The sequence below is a fragment of the Acinonyx jubatus genome, chromosome B2, assembly GCF_027475565.1.
Source record: "Acinonyx jubatus isolate Ajub_Pintada_27869175 chromosome B2, VMU_Ajub_asm_v1.0, whole genome shotgun sequence".
Taxonomy (NCBI): Eukaryota; Metazoa; Chordata; class Mammalia; order Carnivora; family Felidae; genus Acinonyx; species Acinonyx jubatus.
The window spans coordinates 115,767,317-115,792,437 of NC_069385.1; the positions used below are offsets into that span (position 1 = coordinate 115,767,317).

A 25,121-nucleotide genomic window follows, 5' to 3' on the forward strand; every position below is an offset into this window, starting at 1 on the left:
ATTACAGATTCGTTCTGTGTTTACCTCCCCTCCTCTACCAGCAGCTACATTTTCTCTTCACCAAGTAAATGCACAAGACCAGGAAAAACTACCTACCTCTCAGGATTATCCACTGCAGATAATCAGCAAGCCCTGTTTCTAGGTACCATCTCCAGGCAGGGAATAGCCTAAAGAACCTGTCATCTTTGCTACAAGGAGGTATTCCCTAAATCAAGCTCCCCTCTGGAGGCTGGCAAAAGATACACCATTGAGTGCCAAATCCAAAGTCGTTTGGTTTTGTTCTTACAAGAAATGTAATCTATTACTAAAACAAATTACTTGGACACAAGTAACAAATTTCTTAAGCTGGGGGCCAGTCTTGATTGGGTCGGAGTGGGCACTATGAGGGAACGTAATGGAATTTACTCTCCTAAGTTTTTAGATCCTATGTTCACCCAGTCTTTATAGGGCTTCCTGATAGATTTGGGTTCTGGTGGCCCCTCCATTCCTTACCCACCTCTGATCATCAATAAGAAAACAGTTAAGAAAGGAGAAGCAAAGGACCCCCTAAGCCCCAACCTGAAATGATCTGGCATGACAACCGCCTCTCCCTCAGCTGCCCTTTGAGAGCTGGGTGGCAGTGTCCGGTGTGCCTGCAAACGAATGTATCCTCAGGCTCTCAAGACTCGGACCTGGGAAGCCCTGAGACGTGGACTCAGCCCTCTCATTTTCCAGAGGAGAGGCTTCCAGGGAGTAACGTGATCGCCCGCTGGTATGAAGGGGATACGATGAGAACTGGGGCCCTGTCAGGAGAGTACCGCCCATGTCTCTCTGAATATCTTTAATGTGGGTCACTGTAGTTCTCCTCCTGAAAGTGTTCTGCATACAGTAGGAGGTCTTGTCTCAGGAGAGTGTCAGGTTCTAATCCTATAGTGAAAGGCTTCAGGGTATCAGACCTATAGTGGCCAGGAACAGGGAAGCGTGGACGGAACAAGTTTTTATCGCTGAAGAATTCGATTCCTTAATTGTCCATTGTCAGGGAAATAGATGACCTGTGGTATTAAAAAAAAAAAAAAATTGCAAGAGTATAAAATTTGACACTTTTAGAAAGCCAAGCAAAACCAAATTCCCCATGTATGCGCCCTGTGTCCCCCGGAAGCTTACGTTTTGATTCAGCCCTACCCAGACAGGCAAATTTCGTTAGTGTCTAAAATAATTGTCAATGTGCATCAAGTAAAAACTCAGGTCTCTTAAATAAAGTATCATTTTTAAAAAGCAATCTTGGGCAAGAACAAAGCTAGAAGCATGATATCATGGCTCCCTGATTTCAACCTATATTACAAAACTTAAAACGGTATGGTATTGGCATAAAAGCAGACACACAGATCAGTGGAACAGAGTAGACGGCCCAGAAATGAACCTATGCTGTGGCCAATTTATGACAAGTCATGAATATACAATGGGGAAAGGGCAGTCTTTTCACTAAATGGTACCGGGAAACTGGACCACTACCTTACACCATACACAAAAGTTAAATCAAAATGGGTTAAAGACTTTAATATCAGACCTGAAACCATAAAGCCGCTAGAAGAAAACACAGGCGGTAAGCTCCTTGACATAGATCGTGGCAACGATTTTTTGAATTTAACACCAAAAGCGAAAAAAAAAAAAAAAACCACCACGTGGGACTACACAAAAAGCTCTGCACAGCAAAGGAAACCATCAACCAATAAAAAAGCAGCCTGCTGAATGGGAGGAGACATTTGCAAATCATGTATCCAAAATATATCAAGAACTCCTATAAATCAATAGCAAGAAAATCTAAAAATGAGCAAAGAAAAAAAATGAATAAATATAAATAAATACATACATAAAAAATGAGCAAAGGATCTGTATAGACATTTTCCCAAAGAAAACATACAGATGGCCAACAGGCACATAGAAAGATGCTCAACATCATTAACTCTCAGGGAAATGCAAATCAAAACCACAATATCACCTCACACCTTTTAGAAGGGCTACTATCAAAAAGACAAAAAAAAAAAAGTGTTGGCAAGGTTATGGAGAAAAGAGAACATCTGTGCACTGTTGATGGGATTATGAGTTGGTGCAGCCACTATGAAAAACAGTATGGAGGTTAGAAATGGAACTAAAAGATTAGAAATGGAACTGCCATATGGTCCAGCAATTGCATTTGGGGGTATTTATCCAAAGAAAAACATACTAATTCAAAAGATGTACGCATTCCCATGTTCATGGCAGCGCTATTTACAGCCTAACTGTCCATCAGTGGACACTTAAAACTTGTGCTATGGAGGGATGCCTGGGGGACTCAGTGGATTGAGGACCCAGCTCTTGACTACAGCCCAGGTCGTGATCCCAGGGTTGTAGGATTGAGCCCCGCATCAGGCTCCACACTGAGCGTGGAGTCTAAAGATTCCCTCTCTGTCTCTGTCTGTCTCTCTCTCTCTCTCTCTCTGCCCCTCTCCCTCGCTTGCATGCTCTCTCACTCTCTCTAAAATAAAATCAAAAAAACCTTTTTTTTAACTGTGCTATAGAGGCTCCTGGGTGGCCCAGTTGGTTCAGCATCATCAGACTCCTGATTTCAGCTCAGGTCATGATCGCACAGTTTCGTGGGTTCCAGTCCCGTGCGGGGCTCCGCACTGAATGTGTGGTGCTTGCTAGGGATTCTCTCTCTCTGCCCCTCCCCGACTTGTGCTGTCTCTGTCTCTCAAAATAAACTTAAAAAAAAAATTGTGCTATATATCCATATTGGAATGTTATTCAGCCAAAAAAAAAAAAAAATGAAATTTTGCCATTTGTGACAACATGAATGGACCTCCAGGGCATTATGCTAAGTGAAATAAGTCAGAAAAAGCCAAATACTGCATATAATCTCTGTGGAATCTTGAAAGGTGAAAAACAAAAAAACAGGTGCCTGGGTGCCTCAGCTGGTTAAGCATCCAGCTTTTAATTTGGGGTCAGGTCGTGATCTCACTGTTCATGCGTTCAAGCCCCACTTCTGGCTCTGCACTGACACTGCAGAGCCTGCTTGGAATTCTCTCTCTCTATCTCTCTCTCTCAAAAATAAATAAATAAATAAACATTTAAAACAATGACAAGCTCATAGATAACGGAAGGATAGGAGAAATGGGTGAAAAGACATACAGGTGTGGTTACCTTTGATTCAGCAATTCTACTCCAGAATTTATCAACAGAAGCAACACATTCTTATCTGTGAGAACAGTCCTCAATGGCTAATAACCAAGGTCTTGTTTAGCCATTAAAGAGTACACCAGGGCTATGGCGTTTGTGGCTTTAAAAAACTTTAACAATGAACATTGAAAAAAAAAATGAGAAAATGTTTACACTCTAACAGTTTGCTATTCAAAGTGTAGCCATTATGTGAAGCAGGTTAGGAACAGTGTCTATGGCCCCTGAATCAGAATTTCCATTTTAAGAAGATTCCCAGGTAGGTTGTATGCATATTAGAGTTTGAGAATCACCTAATAAGGGGGGGGGGGGGCAATGTTTATTATTATTGAAAAAAGTATATCTATGTGGGCAAGGACTGGAAGGTACTTTGCAGAAATTAAAATCGTTTAAATGGATATAACCCCAGGGCGCCTGGGTGGCTCAGTCGGTTAAGCAGCCGACTTTGGCTCAGGTCATGATCTTATGGTTTGTGACTTCGAGCCCCGCGTCGGGCTCTGTGCTGACAGCTCAGAGCCCGGAGCCTGCTCCGGATTCTGTGTCTCCCCCTCTCTCTGTCCCTCCCATGCTCATGCTCTGTCTCTCTCTGTCTCTCAAAAATAAATAAACGTTAAAAAAAGTTTCTTTTTAATGGAGATAACCCCGTCTACCCACATGAAGGGCCTAGCCTGCTGTAGGTCCTCAATAAATGGCAGCTATTTGGAAGGTGATACTATGATGGGCTTTTATATTTTTTTAATGTGTTCCTTAATATTCTTGTTAAATCACATTTTGGAAACCTGAAAGGCAATAAGGAAATTGATATGTTGTGCTTCCTTTTCAACCAGACGTTAAAATCAGTTAAAGTCATATTTTTCTTTTTGTGTTGGCTATCAGGAAGCATAAGGAAGGTAGTGTTTCTATTAGCCTAGCTTTCTAGAATATTTGTTTTCCTCTCTGTGACTTTTATTTTTTTTTAATTAGGTTTTCTATTTTTCTTACAGATCACTTAAAGTCTTTCTGAAAATAAGGGCCCCATTTACAAGAATGACTTCTAAGCAGTCTGTTCTTGTTTGCCAGGCTCCACAGAAAGATGAGTTTATGAAACCACCTGGCTGTTCGACATTATTTCTTCCTGTTCTTTTTCCACTTCTCAAGTAAGAGGTAAAACAAGGGGGTCTCAGATGCCAGCTAGCTCCTGCGGGAGTCACTGCTCCTGCTCCCAGGCCCAACGCCAGCCCCTACACCCGGCCCCACGGGCCATTCTGCCTGATGAGTCTGTAAGGAAACGGAGGCCAAGGAGGCCACAGCCCTTCCCCAAGGCAGGCAGACCACCCAACGGTGGGATTACTCACCAGCACTCCAGCTGCTTCAGACTTCCTCTGCAATGAAAAAGAGAGCGTTATGTGTATACACCCGGGCCTCGTTTGCAGGATAATTCCCTGCACACAACTCCCTCGCCAAACCAGATCAGATTTCTTCACTCTCGAGAAGGGTCGCATTGTTGTTGTTGTTATTGTTCGTAACGTGTACCAGCTTGTAACTGCATTTTGCATGTGGTGTCCCTTATCAGACGGTAAGGTCCAATCAGACCGCTTCCCTCACCGCTGTCCCCCCAGTGTCTGGGGGTGTCAGTGGGCACCTGGAGCCCAGGAGCTGTTAGTGGTCGGGCAGATGATTACATAAGAAGTAGAGATACCGGAAGGACAGAACGAGGAGAGAACTAACATTTGTTAATCGCCCGAATAACATGTAGGCTTTGTTAGTGATTTACCCACTACCTAATCCTTCACATAGTCTTTTGGGTTTTTTTGAGATACAATTCACTAACACAAAATCTCAACTCAAAGCGTACAGATTGGTGGGTTCCAGGATAATCACTGGGCTGTGCAGCCATCACCGCTGTTAGGGCACCCGGGTGGCTCAATTGGCTAAGCGTCCGACTTCGGCTCAGGTCATGATCTCGAAGTTCGTGAGTTCAAGCCCCGCATCAGGCCCTGCGCCGACAGTACAGAGCCTGCTTGGGAGTCTCTCTCTCTCTCTCCTGCCCCTCCCCCACTTGTGTGCTCACACGCGCACCCTCTCTCTAAAATTTATTTTTAATAAATAAGCTTTGGAAATAAATAAAAATAAATAAAATTTAAAAAATAAATGAAAATAAACTTTAAAAATAAATAAATACGTGGGATCATGCAATACATGGTCTTTTGTGTATGGCTCCTTTCATTTGCAACGTCTTCAAGGTTCATCCACTTGGTAGCAATTATCAGTACTTCTTATAGCTGAATAATATTCCACTGTGTAGATTTACACATATTATTTATCCAGGTCATCAGCTGACTCACGTTTGGTTGGTTTCCACTTCCTGGCTTTCGCGCCGCTATGAAGGTTTATATCCAAGTTTTTGTGCAAACGGGTTTGCAGTTTTCTTGCCTACGTGTCTAGGAATAAATGTGTGAGTCACAGAGCGCCTCTCTCTATGTTTAACCATTTGAGGAACTGCCGTCCTGTTTTCCATAGCAATAGCGCCATTTTACCTTTTCACGAGCGGTGTATGAGAGTTCCTTTCTCCACCTGCTCACCAACACCTGTTACTGTTCATCTTTTTTATCAACCATCCTAGTGGGATGTGAAGTAATAGCTCATTGTGGTTTTAATTTGCATTTTCCTCATGACTAGTGATGTCAACTGTCTTGGCAATCTGGATATCTTCTTCGGAGAAATGTCTATTCAAATCCTTTGCCCACTTTAAAAATGGGGTTCTTCGTAGTTTTATTTGTCAAGTTGTAGGAGTCCTTATTATATTCTGGATATTAGAATTATGATTTGCAAATACATTCTCCCATTCCGTGGGTTGTCTTTTCTTCACTTTCTTGTTGGTGTCCTTTGACACACCAAAGCTTTCATTTTTTATGAAATCCAATTTATACGTATTTTTTTCCTTTGGTCGCTTGTGTATTAGGTGTCACGTCTAAGAAACCACCACCTAAACCAAGGTCACAAGGATTTATACCTATGTTTTCTTCTAAGAGTTTTATAATGTTACATCTTACATTTAGGTCTTTGATCCATTTTCAGTTGATTTTTATATATCACGTGAGGTGGGCAGTCCAACTTCATTCTTTTTTTTTTTTAATGTTTACAGAGTGAGAGCAGGGGTGGGGCAGAGAAAGAGAGGGAGACATAGAATTTGAAGCAGGCTCCAGGCTCCAAGTTGTCAGCACAGAGCCTAACCCGGGGCTCAAACCCATGAACTGTGAGATCATGACCTGAGCTAAAACCAGACACTTAACCAACTGGGCCACCCAAGATGCCCCCGACTTCATTCTTTTGCGTGTAGATGTCTGGTTGTTCTAGCACCATTTACTGAAAAGACTATTCTTTCCCTCCATTGAATGGTCTTGGCATCTCTGTTGAAAATCAGTTTGCCATTTATGTTTGGGTTCATTTCTGGACTCTTAATTTTATTCCATTGATCTGTATGTGTATCCTCATGCCAGGACCACACCATCTTGATTACTGTAGCTTTGTAGTAAGTTTTGAAATCATGGCATGTGTGTCCTCCAACTTGTGTTCTTCTTCATGATTGTTTTGGCTCTTCTGGGTCCCTTGCGTTTCCATACGAATTTGAGGATCAGCTTACCAAGTTTTGCAAAAAGCCAGCTGGGATTTTGATAAGGATTGCACTGAATCTGTAGATCGGTTTGGGGAGCATTGCCATTGTAATATGAAGTGTTCTCATCCGTGAATGTGGATGCTCCCATTGATTTAGGCCTTTAATTTCTTTCAACAACGGTTTTTAATTTTCATGTACAAACCTCACACTTCTTTTGTTAAATTTTTTTCTACATATTTTATTTTTTTTAATTTTTTTTTAACGTTTATTTATTTTTGAGACAGAGAGAGACAGAACATGAACAGGGGAGGGTCAGAGAGAGGGAGACACAGATTCCGAAACAGGCTCCAGGCTCTGAGCTGTCAGCACAGAGCCTGACATGGGGCTCGAACTCACGGACCGCGAGATCATGACCTGAGCGGAAGTCGGCCGCTTAACCGACTGAGCCACCCAGGCGCGCCCCTACATATTTTATTTTTTGATGCTATTATAAGTGACATTGCTTTCTGACAAGTCATTTTCAGATTCTTCACTGCTGTGTGTACGAATGTGATAGATTTTTGTATATTGTTTATATCCTGCAGCCTCGCTAATGTTGCATGTTACCTTTCATGGTTTTTTAGTGGATTCTTTAGCACGTTCCATATGCAAAATCATGTCATCTGCTAGTAGAGATCGTTGTACTTCGTCCTCTCCAAACTGGATTTCTTTTCCTTCTTTTTCTTCCCTAACTACCCTGGCTATAACCTCCAGTCTGCTCTTCAACTGCAGTGCCAACGGCAGACATCCTTGTCTTGTGCCTGAGCACGATCTTTTGAAGTAGGTAATTTTTTCAACCGAGGAGAAACCTGCCACCTCACCCTGTAAAACCGGGGCTCGGATGAGGAAACGCTCAGCGAAGTTGAGTAATGTCCGCAGTCACAGCTGGTTAACAACGGAGCCCCAGTTTTAAAACCAGGTCTGGGGGCGCCTGGGTGGCACAGTCGGTTAAGCGTCCGACTTCAGCCAGGTCACGATCTCGCGGTCCGGGAGTTCGAGCCCCGCGTCGGGCTCTGGGCTGATGGCTCGGAGCCTGGAGCCTGTTTCCGATTCTGTGTCTCCCTCTCTCTCTGCCCCTCCCCCGTTCATGCTCTGTCTCTCTCTGTCCCAAAAATAAATAAACGTTGAAAAAAAAAATTAAAAAAAAAATAAAACCAGGTCTGACTCCAAAGCCCACACTCATTCTCCTCTGCCTCCTTAACCCTTAACGAGCGGATCAGCAACCATGTACTCATGCAAGCCTTCACTTCTGTCATCGTTTCCTTCATGTCACACAATAATAGAGGTGGCAGAGCAGGAGTTAGTGTCCTGCTTTTTCGTGGAAAGCACCTTGAGGAAAGCGACTTGGAGGAACTGGGACTCAAATTCTGCCTGCCAGGGCACCTGGGTGGCTCAGTCGCTTAAGTATCTGACTTCGGCTCTGGTCCTGATCTCGAGGTTTGTGAGTTCGAGCCCCGCATCGGGCTCTGTGCTGACGGCTCGGAGCCTGGAGCCTGCTTCGGATTCTGTGTCTCCCTCTCTCTCTGCCCCTCCCCCACTCATGCTCTGTCTCTCTGTCTCTCTCAAAACTAAATAAACATTTAAAAAAATTTTTTTTAATTCTGCTTTTCTGACCCAATTTTGTGCTTTGACAGCAGCGATAGCTACTTCACTAAGTCGTTAGGTGTGTTCAGAAAGGTTATGTGGGTGTTTCCTAACAGGTTATAAACAAGAAGGATAAATTGAATCCTGCATGATAGTGAGGGAACTAAAATATGGAGAGAAAAGAATCTGAAAAGATTGAAACAGGTGCATGGGGCACGAAAGAAGAGGGACAAGGAAAGAGAGGAAAGCCAACTGACATTTTGATCAGTAAATAAAGGGTCAAAGAGACAAACCCATCTCTCCACAAGGAAGCGCTGTAAAGGGAACTCCGCGCCGCGCGTAACATTTCTTTCCAGCTAAAAGAATCCCTTGTGAAAAGGAAAGAATGCAAATGAGGACTACAAAAATGTTCTCTGCAGTGTTTCCAGATTTAAGGCTGGCCCCGCCTGGGGGCTAAAAGCTGAACAAAATGCCTCCGGCGGCGGCCCCTGCTGCAGCCTCCCTTGGAAAAACCTCCATCGCTGGAGAAAGTGCTGGTTGTGCAGATAGATGCTGCTGGACCCCCCACCTCCAACCCATCCCCCCAGGGCTGCTGTGCAGATTAAACAAAGATGGCCCCCGGGAACAAACCTTACATCACTCCTGCACATGGCAAAGCCTCAGTACATACTCGTCCCATTTCCCTTCCCCTCACGGGGTTTTCAAGGCACCCAGACCTTAAGTGTTCCCAGAACCTAGGAACTATCGGCCCCCTCCTTCAACAGAAAGACACCTCTCTCTCCTCTCCTCCTTGGTCCAGCTCATTCTAGCAATTTGGTTTTCAGCTGTCATCCTATAACTTAGGCATGCGAGTCTTCCACTGCCAGAGGAGGATGAGATGTCTAATGACTTCCTTATGGAGCAGTGGGCCCTGGGCTGAGCCAGAGTCTGGTCATTTTTGCCCCCACCTTTCTGTGTAGCCCTGGGGCGGGGGCGGGGGGGGGTGGTCTCCCTTCCGGGCTTCAAGTTCCTCATCTGGGAAGCGTCCTTGGTCCCCCGGGGGGACAAAGGAGTTTGCCTCCCCCTTCTAGTTCAGGTCAATGGGGCGAAGACTGTGGGGAAAGTGGGCAATTTTGGATTCACAAGCATGTGAGACAGGCCTTGCCCTATGACTACGAGATAAAATTTATGCCCTGAAAAAGCCCCTCGAGACAGGGGAAGAGCCTAAAGAGAAACGGGAGCAGAAAGTACCGTCCGTAAGAGGAAGAAAGGTCAGTTGGGAAGGAGTCAGAAAAGGCTAAAGCATCCGTCTGGGCTTTGGGTCTCCTACAACTGACTCGTGACTCAGGGGTAGGATTTGGGCAGAAGGAAATTGAAACAGGATGGCATACAGAGAACCCCAAGGCTATTCTAACTCAAGGGACCGCCCACCGTATGCATTCCAGGAGCTGTCACATCTGTCCCCTCACCTACCTTTCTCCTCCTGCCCCAACAACGCAGCCCCTCTCCTGACTGGCCGCTCCTCTCTCCACCAAGCAGACTCCCGGTGAACTTGGGGACCCAGCCCCAGCACCGCCTTCTCTAGGAGGCCGTACCTCGCCCCCCCAGGCTGGATCAGGGTTCTCTCCCCTGGAGACCCTGACAGAAGTCAGGGGCGGGGGAGGCATGAGGACACCCTTCTATCACAGACAACCTCTGCTCTCATTGCCTCATCAGCCGCCAGCTTACAACCCCCCACTGGCTTTTGGCCTCTGGAACAAGGCCTGTGTCCAATTGGTCTTGGTGTCCGTCCCCAACCCCGGGCCAGGGACCAGTCCTCTGGTAACCGGCTGAGAGGAAGCCCCACCTCCCTGGGGGAGGGTAGGTTACCTTTTCCATCGGCCTTGTAGTCATCGGGGAGGAGCTTGTCCTGCCGGTAGCCCAGCACGAAGGCCAGAAAGGAGAGGATGAGGGCATCTCCGATGCTGAGGATGGCCAGCATGAAGGCCCAGCGGATGGTGCACTGACCCAGCGTGTACTTGCCCGTCTGCTCCCCACACATGCGTCGCACCTCACTTGAGTCCCAGCCATCCGGGTAGACCAGGCAGCCGATCATGAGGCCTGTGGCTGAGGGGGCGGGAGGGGGTTAAGATGGTGTCAGGCTGGCTGTGCTCAGTCTGCTACCGCCCCCCCCCCCCCACTGTTGCCACCTTGTCACTCTCCCCTCTTCTTTGAGAGGGCGGGCAGCTCCTACCATCGTTCTTGTAGAGCACAGGGGAGAAAATGGAGGATCCAAGAGTTAAAGTGACTTGCCCTTGGTGGGGATAGAGGCAGAAAGTGGAGCTCCTCCGCCCAGGGAAGGTTCTGCCATGGCACCAGGTGATCCTACCAGGCCCTCAGCCGTACCCCTCACTTTGGACTTGACGAGGCACTGGCTACTCTGGCTTCAAACCCCTCCAAAATCTGGTCCCGGCCCAGAGAACTCGTCACTCCTAAGACCTATATTTGTTCATGCTCCGATATCTCTGAAATAATAAGAAAGCTTCAGGCCGTGGTTTGATTACAAGTATTTTTTTTCTTTTGGAGACACCTGGGTGGCTCAGTTAAGTGTCTGACTTCCGCTCAGGCCATGATCTCCTGGTTAGTGAGTTCGAGCCCTGCATCAGGCTCTGTGCTGGCAGGGCAGAGCCTTGCTTAGAATTCTGTCTCCCTCTCTCTCTGTCCCTCCCCCACTCGCTCTCCCTCTCTCCCTCTCTTTCAAAGTAAATAAATAAACTTTAAAAAAAAAAGGAGTATTTTTCCTTTTTACACACATAGAATAATGGTATGTCCCACCACCTGGGAATCTTAGATTTAATGAAAACACAAAGTTTTCCAGCCCCATCTCTGGCTGCTTCCCTCCTGAACCTTTCATTCAAGCAAATAGGTCTCTCCCTCCTAACTCAGTGCATAACACTGCAGTTGTCCATACTTCCTTAAATTTGAGAATCCCCTGGAATATCTGTTTAAAATGCTGATTCCCAGGCCAGGGGTGGGCTCAGGAATCCCTGGGGGGGGGGGTTAAAATTTTTTTTAATGTTTACTTTTGAGAGACAGAGAGACAGTGTGAGTGGGGGAGGGGCAGAGAGGGAGACACAATCTGAAGCAGGCTCCAGGCTCCGAGCTGTCAGCCCAGAGCCCGACATGGGGCTCTAACTCACAAGCTGTGAGATCATGACCTGAGCCGAAGTCGGCCGCCCGACTGACTGAGCCACCCAGGTGCCCTGGGAATCCCTGTTTTGAAAATCATTCTTTCAGGGGCGCCTGGGTGGCACAGTCGGTTAAGCGTCCGACTTCAGCCAGGTCACGATCTCGCGGTCCGTGGGTTCGAGCCCCGCGTCAAGCTCTGGGCTGATGGCTCGGAGCCTGGAGCCTGTTTCCGATTCTGTGTCTCCCTCTCTCTCTGCCCCTCCCCCGTTCATGCTCTGTCTCTCTCTGTCCCCAAAATAAATAAACGTTGAAAAAAAAATTAAAAAATAAAAAAAATAAAATCATTCTTTCAGGTAATTCTCTCGCTAGGAAAAGCGGGAAACACTAGAACGGGCTGCCTGGATTTCAAGCCCAGCTCTTTCCTAACTAGCTGTGTGACTCAGAGCAAGCTACTTAGGCTTTTTTTTTTTTTTTTTTTTGGCCTCAGTTTTCTCGTCTATACAGTGGGAATATGAGTAGGCCCTACCTGTTTGGATTGCAGTGAGGTGCAAATGAGTTAGTATTGGAAAAGTGCCTAGCACATACTTAGTGCTTCACGAGTGTTAGCTACAATTATCCCATCCTGTGCTTTCACTGACAGTATTTACAGGCAAAAATTTCATTTTCCCTCCTTCTCACTTCCCTGCCCTCCCACCAAGGACCACCCCACCTTAGCTGCACAGATATGTGACACGATCCTGGGATATGACCAAGGCCAACCCCAAGCACAACCGCCATGCAGGCAGGGGGTTCCTTCCATTCTCTGTGCCGCCTTCTGAGCCCTCACCCTCCTTCCACAGGCCCAGAGGCTCTTCAGTTCCGAGGCTGTGCCTTACCCAGGAGCACCTCGGGGCAACACCTCACAGGACCCAGTTACCTACCTTGGGCGCCGTTTGCGCTTGCAAGGAAAGTCAACAGATCAAACGCACAGTAAATTATAAAGATCAGGATCCCCCCTCCCCGCCTAAATGTATCAACTCGCCTTTGATTTTACATGGGACAAGCTAATTCATATAAGCGTATAGGTCTTTTTAGGTCCAAAATACTTCGTGTACCCTTTTCCTCTTGATCCTGACAACAGTTCTGTGAAGTAGGCCATGTATTAATATCCCATTTTACAGATTAGAAAACTGAGGTCTCAGAGAAACCAAGTGAGTTGCCCAGGGCAGAGTCAAGACCTGAACACATGCTCCTGGCTTTTTTTTTTTTCCTCGAAGTTAATTCCCTAAACTCTCAGACTGACATCACTCCAAAGAGCTGAATGTATTTAGTGCTGACATTTCAGACTTCGTGACAAAATGAGACGTGTTTCAGGAAGATACTTAGCGTAGGGGAGGGGGGACTCTCCCAGAGCTCTTCGGTAAAACCTATGGCCTTCCCCAGTTGGTGTAAGACCAGAGTTTTGGTGCCAACCGTGGCCCCCAGGCGGAGGAGTGGAATGGGTCAATGTGGAAAGGAGCTGCCCTTCGGGACTTTCCATTCTCCCCATCTCCTCCCCTTGGTCCCCTTCTCCTTCCGTAGCATCTCTGGAAAATAGCCCAGGGCCTCCAACCTGGAAACAGGTTGTTACAATGGGTGCCATGACCCTCTGTGAGCACCTGACCCATCCACCTGGGCACAGTGGGGGGCAACTCCATTTGTAATGTCTCAGGACTCTAAGCAGAGGCCAGCATGGTATCCTCAGGCAAGTTTACTTACCCTTTCTGACTTCCATTCTGTCATCTGTAAAATCAGGATAATACTACCTGACTCATAGCGGAGTTACGAAGATGAAGTGTGATCATGTATAGAAAACGCTCACTGTAGGGACACCTGGGTGGCTCAGCTGGTGAAGCATCCGACTCTTGATTTCAGCTCAGGTCATGATCTCATGGTTCGTGAGTTCGAGCCCCGAGTCAGGCTCTGTGCTGACAGTGTGGAGCCTGCGTGGGATTCTCTGTCTCCCTCTCTCTCTGCCCCTCCTCTGCTTGCTCTCTCTCTCTCTCTCTCTCCCTCAAAAATAAGTAAATAAACATTTAAACCAGAAAGAAAGAAAGAAAGAAAGAAAGAAAGAAAGAAAGAAAGAAAATGCTTACTGCAGTGTGTACATGGTAACCAGCCAATTAAAGTCAGTCGTTGCTATTATTATTGGCATTGAAGTCAGATGGAAGCAACCTCAGGGGATGTGAATGTCATTAGAGCTGTTCACAAACATTTCAGGTACATAGCGGTGTTAGATTTCCTTGCTCCCCTCTTTTCAAGTTGGGCAAGGCCATAAGACTTCCCTTAGACAACAAAATGGGAGCAGAAATGTGTGGGGTTCCGGGCCACAGCATGTAACTTCTGGGGAGATGCCTTCCAGAGCTCCCTTTCCCTCTGCAGTGATGACAGCCAGATGACAGCCAGTGCTCCATCAGCCCGGGTTCCAGAAGAGAACGGTGAAAGCAGAGCCCCCAACTGATCTTCAGTGAGCTTGTGCCACCAGCAAAGAATAAATCTTTGTTTTAAGCCACTAAGATTTGGGAGTTTTTTTGTCACCCCCCCCATCCTGACTGTTTTTGTGTTTTTCATATTTGCCGAGCACCTCCTATGTGTCAAGAACCGTACAAGGTGTTTTACATGCAGTATACATCCCATCCTCACAAGAACCTTGTGATGGGAGGTGCTGTTGCTACACCCTACAGATGAGGTTATCAAGACTCAGAGAGACAAGCAACTTGCTCTACCTGTGTTTCTAGGAGCTGGAACCACACACAACTTATACCTGGGATCCAGAAGCTCAATTAACATTGTTAAACTACAGCCCCCCACTGGCCCAGGCACCAATCCTCTTTCCTTTCTCCTGCTCCCTTCCCTGGCCTCAGGCTTCCTGGCAAGGTTAAACTAATTGGTTTAGGCATCTTCAAATGGACCTGTCTCCCAGCTGCTGACTGCAAAGCAGACCCCCTCTTAATCCCTCCCTTTGGCTCATCTTCCATTCCCCTGCACCAAAGAATGGAACATGACACCACTTTTGCTCTTCCCAATGTAAATGTTTCATGGGATGGCATCTGGCCACCTCTGCTATCAATGTCTCCAGCTCCATGACCTGGCAGGGTCTAACTCAAATAGCCTGGTGACGCCTCCCCCACGTAGTCCCTCCCAAGCACTGCCTGTTCAGCACATGGCACCTGCTGCAGGAGGTTGTGGGAGGGGGCAGTGTGGAGAATGAGAGGAATGGTTGTGTTTCCAGCATCCCATAGCTCTGATATGGAGGACCAACTGGTAAGCATGCCAGGGTCCATTCTACTCCTCTTTGTCCCAGAACTGCTACATCTACATTTCTCCTCCTCCTCCCCACCGCCCACCAAGATTTACCTCAGCCCTGTCCCAACCTCTCGCTCATGATACAGAGAGACCAGAGAGGGAGATGGTGGGTGGATTGCAGACGCAGCTCTGGAGCCAGGTGAGTAGCCTGAGTACAAGATTTGGAATCAAAGGTTCTGTCCACCACTACCTGTGCTAAAAGTCAAGTTACCCATTAGGAGCCTTATCTATAAGGCTCTTATTCCTCTTATCAATAAGAGGAATGCCCATCTCACTAGGTAGGGATGGGCTCCTCCAGAGGGTAGATGTGAAAGTGCTTTGTAAGTCATTATACTTATGTAAATGTGTGGCTCAATAAAAGTGAGTTTGGAATACATCTTGTTTCTTGGAACCTGCTGCCTTAATTCTCCTTGGTCCTTATTTGCCAGTTGATCTGTTACAGGTTTGGCCAAGTCTTTTCCCAGATTCCTCATCTTTGGGGGGGGAGGGTACCTATAGCTCCCTGAGGTCCCCTCCAACTCTGACAGAGTCTTAAATCTATGTGTTTCGTTGTCTGGGATTCTGATCCCCACTCCATTCCCCCTGTTATGGATAATACTACTTCTCATTCTAACCAACGATATCAAGATGGTTTGCTCTCTAGTCTGAAGTCCCCACACTGCCCCTGGACATTCCCCTAGAATGGGCAGTCTGTGCATGGTCCTTGGGATGGGAGGGGACCAAGGGCTGAAGGACAAGGCCTTAGGCCATGTCTTTCTGAGCTTTAGAGGAAAACAGGAGCAGCTGGCCCAAGGACCGAGAGGCCTGCCTGGGCCAGGAGCAGGAAAAAGGGGCAGGAAAGGCCTGCTTTGGGGCACCATAAGTAGCCACCTACCCCACATAGTTTTTTTTTAGTTTATTTATTTATTTTGAGAGAGACAGAGACAGCAGGGGAGGGACAGAGAAAGAGGAAGAGAGAGAATCCCAAGCAGGCTCCGCACTGTCAGTGCAGAGCCCAGTGTGGGATTTGAACCCACAAACCATGAGATCATGAGTGGAAACCAAGAGTCGAAGGTTTAACCGACTGAGCCACCCAGGTGCCCCACCCCTCCATAGTTTTAAAAGACCCTAGCCATCTGGGATGCCTGGGTGGCTCAGTCAGTTAAGCCTCAAACTTCGGCTCAGCTCATGATCTTGTAGTTCATGGGTTCAGGCCCTGAATAGGGCTGTCTGCTGTCAGCACAGAGCCCACTTTGGAGCCTCTGTCCCCCCCTTCCTGACTCTTCCCCTGCTCATGCTCTCTCTCTCTCTCAACAATAAATAAACATTAAAAATAATAATAAAAGACCCTAGCCACCACCACCACTTCCCCCATGACAAAATATCACTCCCGTTTGTTGCCTCAAGTACAGAAACCTATAACTAGGGAACAAAGACTTTCACTCCACCATGAAAGAGAGAACTTCAATGCAAGTTTCTATGGGAAAGGTCACAGCATAACACTCCAAATAAACAACTGACTTTAGAATCTCCCTGAGAGCAATTTTGGGTGAGAGGGGAAGAGTGAGGGCAGGGATCTGGGGATCCATAAAGAGAAAGAACAAACCCCCAGAAGTGGGAGATGGAGACATCTAGGATGTGCTTGACATTTTGCCCTGAGCTGGATCCTATTTCCACATGGCTGACAATGGAAGCTTCCTTCTTTTTCCTCCTCAGAGCAACAACAACCTCTGATGTGGTGGCCTGGGAGTCAGGACACCTCCTATCAACTAGCTGTGCGCTCCTGGGCAAGTCACTCCCCTTCTCTGGACCTCAGTTCCCATCAGTAAGATGAGGGGGTTGAACAATTTGATCTCAACGATCCTTTTGGTCTCAACCATTCTAAAGTTCTCTACTCCTCAGAAGCTTCTACAGAGCATTGAGTAGGGCTGGGCTAAAGGAGAACAGCTGAGGGGAGCCTGGTGGACTCGGTCGGTGGAGCATGTGACTCTTGATCTCGGGGTTGTAGGTTCAAGCCCCATGTAGAGATTGCTTTAAAAAATTAAATCTTCGAGAAAAAAAAAATAAAGAGGAACAGCTGGGAAGGAGACCAAGAGCCTCCAGAGGGCGGAATGGTGCAGTGTCCCCTGTGGCCGGGGGTGGGCCCCCGCCTGCCCTCCCATTAACCCTGCTCACCTGCAGCCAGCTGCATCCATGCACAGATCTTGTAGACAGTGGCCGTGTTGCAGACGAAGAAGAGGCTAAAGCAGATGATGGAGCCAATGATGAGGAACATGGCCAAGGCCACAAAAAACATGGCAGTCTTGAAAGCTCTAGAGGGAATGGAGGAGAAGTCCAGCGGGCCACCCTTGCAGATGAGCTCAGAGGACAGCACGTTGCCCACACAGTAGGAGAAAAGGCCAAAGTAGCCTGCCTGGGGTGTGTTAACGCTGTCACCAATCCAGTAGGGCTGGATAAAGAGGGCCATAACAAGCACCGAAAAACAGATGGTGAGTGTGCCCCACATCACACCCACAGCCCTCGAGTTGCGCACATAGTTGGTGTGGTAGATCTTGGCTGCCTCCTGGGCGGGCAGCAACTTCACCATGGTGAGGCAGTAGGCCCTCACCTGGGGTCTTGTGGGCTGTAAGCTAGTGGCTTCGCAGACAGAAAAGCCTAGAAGTCAGTCACTCCTCGGATGGGTTTGGGAACGAGGCTGAGGTCAGGACACAAGGTGAGGGTCCCTCCAAGGTAGAAGAGAGAGGATTTATAAGACAAGGACGACAACCTTGGTTTCTTTCGAGGAAGATTGTCCAGATGCCTTTGTCCACTCTAGCCAGGCTGTCTCCAGTCTCCTGCCTCCTCTCAAGCCTGCCAGGGTCTCGGGCCTGCTGGCGCCGCCCTGCCCCTCCCCCCTTTCCGGCTCAGAGCTTCATAGAGCTCCGCCTCTTCGCCGCGGCCCGGCCCCTCCTTCCTCCCTCCTCGGAGAGCGCTGCTTCAGCACCGCGGCCAGCGCCTCGGGACTCAGGTCGGAGGAGGGTGGGAAACAGATGACGGCCCCGGGGAGGCGTGGGGAGCTCCTGGCCCGCCCACCGCTCAGTTTCTCAGGGAACTGAGACCCCTCTTCACCCTCCTGAGTTGGAGGGGGTGGGGGGGGGGGGTGACAAAAATTGAGAGGGTGGGGCTGCAGCTGTCACATTCCTCCCGCTCAACTCCTGCCGCAGAACCAAAACCTCTTCTTGAACACTGTTCCCCCATCCCATCCAACGCCGCCCTGGCTCCCTAGTCGCCCTCTCAGAAATCCCAATACAGGGGAGTCCAGCAAAACCTCTTCTGATTGTATCTTCCGGTCACTGGTTTCTAGTCCATATGGTTTCTCTTCAATCAACAATTTCTAAGAACCTACTATGTGCTAAGCCCCATGTTGGAGGATATCTTCCCTAGGCAAAACCACAGAAATAAAAGAGGGTCCCTGCCCTCAAAGACAGTGAGGCATTTACATATATGTATATCCGTAGATATATTTGCAATGCAGACTGATAGTGCTATATTAAAGAACTACAAAGCATAGCAAAGGACAATACTTGTGAGGCCTCCCAGACTTTAACATATGTTTTTTTTTTTTTTAATGTTTATTTATTTTTGAGAGAGAAAGAAAGAGAGCGTGAGCGGGGGAGAAGCAGAGAGAAAGACACAGAATCCCAAGCAGGCTCCGGGCTCTGAGCTGTCAGCACAAAGCCCGATCTGGGGCTGGAACTCACAGACCACAAGATCATGACTTGAGCTGAAGTCCCACGCTTAACTGACTGAGCCACCCAGGTATCCATTAACAAATGGTTTTGTTCAATACAATATCTTTCTCCTGTTTATATGTTTTTGTTGCATATTTCTTTTTCCCCCTTCTTTTTCAAAATATGTATTTCTCATGACTGTATAGGTAAATACATGTTTGGTGTAGGGACCTAGCAAATTCAGGAAAGCTACATAAAAGGATATAAATCACTCATATCCCCAACATTGGAAGCTAAGGGGAGTCAAGATTATCTTAAAAACATGGACTTTGGGGTTGCCTGGGTGGCTCAGTCAGGTAAATGTCTGTCGCTTGATTTCAGCTCAGGTCATGATCTCACCATTCATGAGCTTGTCTTCATGCTGAGTGTGGAACCTGCTTGGAATTCTGTCTCTCCCTCTCTCTCTGCCCCTCCCTTGTTCATGCTCCTTCCCTCCCTCTCTCTTTCTCAAAATAAATAAATAAACATTTTTTTAAAAAACACATGGACTTTGGCTTTAGACACATCTGGATTGAGTTAGCCACTTACTAGCTATATGACTATCTGTGGATTTAACCTCCCCAAGCCTCAGTTTCTTCATCTATAAAATGGGGAGAGGGAGCCTGAGTGGCTCAGTTGGTTAAGAGTCAGACGCTTGATCTCAGCTCAGGTCTTGATCTCAGGGTCACGGGTTCAAGCCCCACACTGGGCGTAGAGCCTGCTTTCAAAAAATATGGGGAGAATAGTTCCTATCACCTAAGGGTTAGGTAAAATAACACAGGTAAACTGTTTGGCACAGGGCCTCACATATAAAAGTACTCAAACGGTTTATCATTATTATTACCTCTGTTAACATTTTGATATATTTCCCTCCTGCATATACTGCTTTATACAATTGGACAATTTAGTATCCAGTTTTTTTCACATAGCATTACACCATTAATATTTTCTCATATTACTATTTTTTTTCAAAAACATGATTTTAATGCATGTATATTGATTCAGAGTATGTAATCATTTAATTGTTTGAGCATTTCCCCTTTTTAGGGTATTTTAGCAGTTTCCAGTTTTTCACTACTAAAAAAACAAAACCCTGTCTTTCCCCTCACCCCCCCCCCAAACCCTGTCTTGAACATACTTGTGTCACTGCCTACATTTCCTCTTTCTCTTAAATCTCTTTGGTTTTGTGACCAGTCTTCCCATCAGACTGGAAGGTCACTGAGGGCACAGCCTATGTGTCCACCATCAAACCAGCAGTTTCCCTAGAGACAGACTGTATCTTCTCCCACTCAGAGAAGGCTCTAGGCTGGTGAACCACCTCTGTTTGGCCTGCCCAGCACAACTTCCCCTGCCTCTGAGAACAGACTCTCCTGCTTCCTGAGGATCTGGTGAGACAATCACAGGGCATACTACAGACTCTAGAGACAAGGATGAGTGGGTGACCCAAACTAGGCCATCAGTCTCTCCCTGGAGAATCTGAATTGGTAGTAGACTGACAAAAGGAGAAAAAAAGCTATTGCTTTATCAGGCCTTGGCAACATCCCTAAGAAACAATCCATGAGTTCCTGCTACTGGGAACTTCAGACATACCCTGATTCCCACTCTGCCTAGACAGTTGCCCTGCTCCTTCTTCAGCTCTGTGACCCACCCGATATCCTTCTATTTCCTTCTTTTTTTATTTCATTAGCCAGAGTACGCTTTGGCCGTGGGCACCAAAGAGCCCTAACTGATCCAAACATTGGCACCAGAAAGAGGGCTTCGGGCAAAACTCTCTGAGATTCCTGTTTATGTTCCATCGTACACAGAAGAGAAATAGCTAATAAAATTGTCAGCCATGAACACCAGAGATCATGTGCCCTCTGAGGGACAAGTTCTGGGAGCCAAGTGGCTTTGGTCAAAACAGATTTAAAGGGAATGAAGAAAGGGTGCCTGGCTGGCTCAGTCAGTAGAGAATGTGACGCTTGGTTGAGGGGTTGTGAGTTCAAGTCCTATGTTGGGGCATAGCACCTACTAAAAATAAATAAATAAATAAAATAAGGAGAATGAAGAAATTAGGAAATTCAGTGGGGGGCACTGAATAATATCAAGCAAGACAAGCTCAAATATCCAGATTATTGACTCAATAAATAAAATGAGGGGTACCTGACTGGAACATAAGACTTTTGGTCTCAGGGTTGTGAGTTAAAGCCCCATGTTGGATGTAGAGATTACTTAAAAATACAATCTTTAAAAAATAAAATAAAATAAGGGGCACTTGGGTGGCTCAGTCGGTTGAGCGTCGGACTTCAGCTCAGGTCACGATCTCGCGGTCCGTGAGCTCGAGCCCCGCGTCGGGCTCTGTGCTGACAGCTCGGAGCCTGGAGCCTGCTTCCGATTCTGTGTCCCCCTCTCTCTCTGCCCCTCCCCTGCTCATGCTCTGTCTCTCTCTATCTCAAAAATAAATAAAAACATTAAAAAAATTTTTTTAAAGTTAAGGGGCACCTGGGTGGCTCAGTCAGTTAAGCATCCAACTCTTGATTTAAGTTCAGGTCATGATCTTATGGTTCATGAGATCAAACCCCTAGTCCAGCTCTATACTGACAATGCAGAGCCTGCTTGGGATTCTCTCTCTCCCTCTCTCTCTCTGCTCCTCCCCCACTCAGGCACGAGCACGCTCTCTCTCAAAATAAATAAATAAACATTTAAAAAACCTAAGTCAAGACCTTTATGTGCTATGGCTCTGAGAATTTGTTGAGACCTGTTGCTATAAGGCATAGGGCCATTAAGATAAGATTCAGGGGCTGTGAGAGTACAGAACTGCAAGGCCTGAAATCCATCCTATGTTCTAAATGGTTACGCCAGATCACCTCAGGAACAGGTCAAATCCTCACCTTGGCTCCCTGACCCTTGAGCTAAAGACAAATGTACCAGGAAGAGCTACGTGAAAGCCTGCGGCATTCTCTCTTACTCTCCGAATAATAAATCAAAAAGTGCACTATGTCCCCAGGGGAGCTGTAGAAATGAGTCACTACCAGTCACTCAAAAGATGCAGGCAGACAAATGTCCGTCTCTAGTGGACACTTGTCACATTGTTTTGGTTTGGGCTGGCCGGCACCCTGACCTCCTTCCTATGTGAGGGTGAAACTCTGCTGTATGAGGCCAGGGGGACAGTCGGGCCTCTTCCCTCACTGTGGAAGCCCCACCCTCCGCCTGCTCCAGAGAGAGCTCTGATGGGGTGCTGGCCAGGTGGGAGTGGACTACTGTGGCATGACAACCCCACTCAGGACAGCCCTGGGGACAGTGAGGAAAGGAAATCTCCCCAGAAGGTAGAACTTCTAGTGCTGTAATTATCTACCCCCAAAAGATCCACATCCTAATGCCCAGAACCTGTAAAAATTACTTTATTGAGAAGAAGGTTCCTTGCAGCTATAATTAAAGATTTGAGATAAGAAGATCCTGCCAGATTATCTAGGCGGGTCCTAAATCCAATGACAAGTATCCTTCTAAGACGCACAGAGGAGAATCCAGACCGAAAGGAAAAGGTGACATAACCATGGAGGTCGAGACTAGAATGATGGGGTTTCAGCCAAGGAAGCTGGTAACCACCAGAAGCAAGAAGGGGCATGGAACCGATTCTCCCCTAAAGCCTCTGTAGAAAGCACAGCCCTGCTGATACCTTGATTTCGACTTTTGGCCTTCAGAATTGTAGGGGAACCAATTTCTGTTGTTTCAATCTGCCAAGTGGTTGGTAATTTGTTATGGCTGCCTCAAAAAGTATACCACCTCTCCTGTAAGGAGAGACAGTCTGAGAGGTACGTCAGTCTGTGGGCAGCAGCTCATGTACAAGCCAGATAGATGGTCATCGTCTCCAACAGAGTAAGGTTGGAGGGTTAAGGGTTTCAGGAAAGGGGTAGGGTTCATGGAATCCTCAAAATAGGGACAAAAACCAGAGAGTATTTGAGTCCTGTAAGAATGTTCTCCAAGGGTTTGCTACTGCAGAGGCTTTTAACATCAGCTGGACAGGACACCCCACTCCTGTAAATGCTAGCCAGCCTCCTTCCCCACCCGCTCCTACCCTGCACTGGCTCAGAGACTCATAACAAGGGGTCCATGGTGGGACAGACGGAGACTGAATGGATTTCCCACTAAGGTGGACCCAGCCAGTCATTACTGGCTCCCAATAATATCAACAGACTTCAAGCCCCTGTAGGACACTGATAACTCTCAAAACTCAGTAATAAGAAAAACAAAAAACCACTAAAGATTGGTTGGCAAAAGATACAAACACTTGATCAAAGAAGATATATGGATGGCAATTGAACACATGAAAAAATGCTCAACGTCATCAGTCGGTAGGGAAACGCAAATGACATACTGCTCTTACATCTATTAGAAAGGCTAAATTAAAAACCAAAAACAAAGAAACAAACAACAAAAAACAGGAAGAAAGAAAGAAAGAGAAAAAAAAACCTGAAAAACCGGCAGTGCCGAGCCCTGATGAGGATGTAGAAAGCATTTGGAACGTTTATACATTGCTGGTGGGAATGCACATTAGTTCAGCCCTTTTGGAAAACAGTCCAACATCTTTTAGAAATCAAAACAAACATTTGACACAAGACTCAGCCATCTCACTCCTGATTATTTGTCCCAGAAAAATGAAAACTTGCACACATACAAAAACCTGTACACGAATATGTATAAAACCTTTTTAAAACATTTTTTAACGTTTATTTTTTTTTGAGAGACAGAGACAGTACATGAGTGGGGGAGGGGCAGAGAGAGAGGGAGACACAGAATCCGAAACAGGCTCCAGGCTCTGAACTGTCAGCACAGAGCCTGACGCGGGGATCGAACTCATGACCCGAGCTGAAGTCGGATGCTTAACCAACCCAGCCACCCAGGTGCTCCTGTATAAGAGCTTCATTAATAATTGCCCCAAATTTTTCAGAAATAACCCAAATGTCCTTCAGCCGGGAATGGATAAACACACTGTGGTTCCATTCCACACAACAGAAGCAGAAACAGTAGAAACAAACTACAGAAACCGGCCACAACGTGCACAAATCCCAAATGTGTTATGCTAAGAAGCCAGGCCAAAAATAAAAACAAAAATAAAACACAACTTTTTAAAAGTACATAGTGTGGGGGCACCTGGGTGGCTCAGTCAGCTCAGCATCCAACTTCTGCTCAGGTCATGATCTCACCATTCATGAGTTCCGCATCAGAGAGTCTCTCTCTCCCCCCTCTCTCTCCCTCCCTGCCCTCTTTTACTCATGCCCTCTCTCTCTCAATGCCCCAAATCCAGATTTAGAACAATTCCAACATTCCAGAAGGCTTCCTCTTGCCGCCTCCCAGCCAATTTGCCCACCCAGGGGTAAACCTGCAGATTTTTATCACCATAGGTTAGTTTTGCCTTTTCTTGAACTGCATGTAAACGTAACCACGCAGTCTGTATGTTTTCTGTCTGTGGCTTTCCTCACTCAACGTTATGCCTCTGAAGTTAATCCATGTGATTGCATGTGGGGTTCCTTTTTGAAGGGGAAAAACGCAATGCACAACACTCTTTAGATTGGGCAAGGGGTGGCTAAACCTTATGGGGATTTGGTAAAAAAAAAAAAAATCTAATTTTTGCTTATATTTTGGAAGCAGAAACATTGGCCAAAGTTCTCTTTGCTATACTCTTCATCTGTAATGGAAAAAACTCCATTCTTCCTCCTCTGGGGAGTTGGCTGTGACCAGCCGGAGATAGGACTGATGCACTTTTCACAGCTCCGGTCACAGATGGAAAGAGCTCCTCCGGTTCCTTCCCCAGCCTCCTGGCCTTGACTGGTGAAAAGCAAAGTGCAATTACCCTCCCTGTGGCTCTGCTCACAGGGGTACTGGGGGGGGGGGGGCGGGGAGTGGGAAGCGAAGGAGGGGCCAGAATGACCTCATAGGGGAAAGTGGTTTTAAACACTGAGTTCCATAAAAATAAGAGAGACTAGTGTTTCTTTAACCAGTGATACTTTTGTGTCAGGTTTCTCCCATTATGAGGGTCTCCTAGCTCGTTCCTCCAGCTACTCCCCTCTATTCCACCCTCTAGGGCCGTAAGGCGGAGGGGTGGGGGTATTACGAGGGCAGAACACCTACTAGACGCTAGGCACTCCCACCTGCATTGTCTTACTCAATCCTGACCTTACAAAGGTGATATCATCTTCCTTGGCACTCAAAACAGGCTCAGATGGCTTACAGATTTAAATTACCTGTCCAAGGTCACGTGGCTAGGGAGGGCCGAGTTTGGAAGCCAAGTCAATATGGATCCAAGCTGTGCTCTGGGGAACCGGATCCAGGGCCTCCACAGCGGGGCGGTCTTCCACCTCCTGGGATGGGATCCTTGGCTGCAGTGAGCGGTCGTCCAGGGAAAGTTGCTCTGGTCCCACACCTGAGCACACTCTGGCAGCTGCACCCTTCCCAGCCTTCAGCCCCCTCCCCCGACCTGGGTCCATCTGCGATTCACAAGACTTCCTCGTCTTCAGCCAGGATAGACTACAGCT

The 25,121-nt window shown here is 47.0% G+C and overlaps 1 protein-coding gene across 2 annotated transcripts; it reads right to left on the reverse strand.

Moving 5' to 3' along the window:
* Positions 1-1,033: 1,033 nt before the first annotated feature.
* LHFPL5 (LHFPL tetraspan subfamily member 5) lies at positions 1,034-24,787 on the reverse strand. 2 transcript variants are annotated; one of them, XM_053222905.1, is made up of 4 exons: positions 24,738-24,787; positions 17,036-17,583; positions 10,259-10,495; positions 1,034-4,553 (listed from the first exon to the last, which is right to left on the reverse strand). In XM_053222905.1, the coding sequence occupies exons 2-4, from the start codon at positions 17,445-17,447 to the stop codon at positions 4,543-4,545; spliced, it is 660 nt and encodes a 219-aa protein (XP_053078880.1). In that variant the 5' UTR covers positions 17,448-17,583; positions 24,738-24,787; the 3' UTR covers positions 1,034-4,542. The 2 variants fall into 2 exon arrangements, with proteins under 2 accessions (XP_053078880.1, XP_053078879.1); XM_053222904.1 differs by lacking the exon at positions 24,738-24,787 and having other exon boundaries at positions 17,036-18,472.
* Positions 24,788-25,121: the final 334 nt, after the last annotated feature.

Excerpts from the sequence above, each read along its gene's own strand:
- LHFPL5 (XM_053222905.1), bottom strand. The coding sequence starts at position 17,447 with ATGGTGAAGTTGCTGCCCGCCCAGGAGGCAGCCAAGATCTACCACACC. Across the intron at positions 10,496-17,035 it reads ATGGATGCAGCTGGCTGCAG|CCACAGGCCTCATGATCGGC; the intron begins GTGAGCAGGGTT and ends CCGCCCCCTCAG.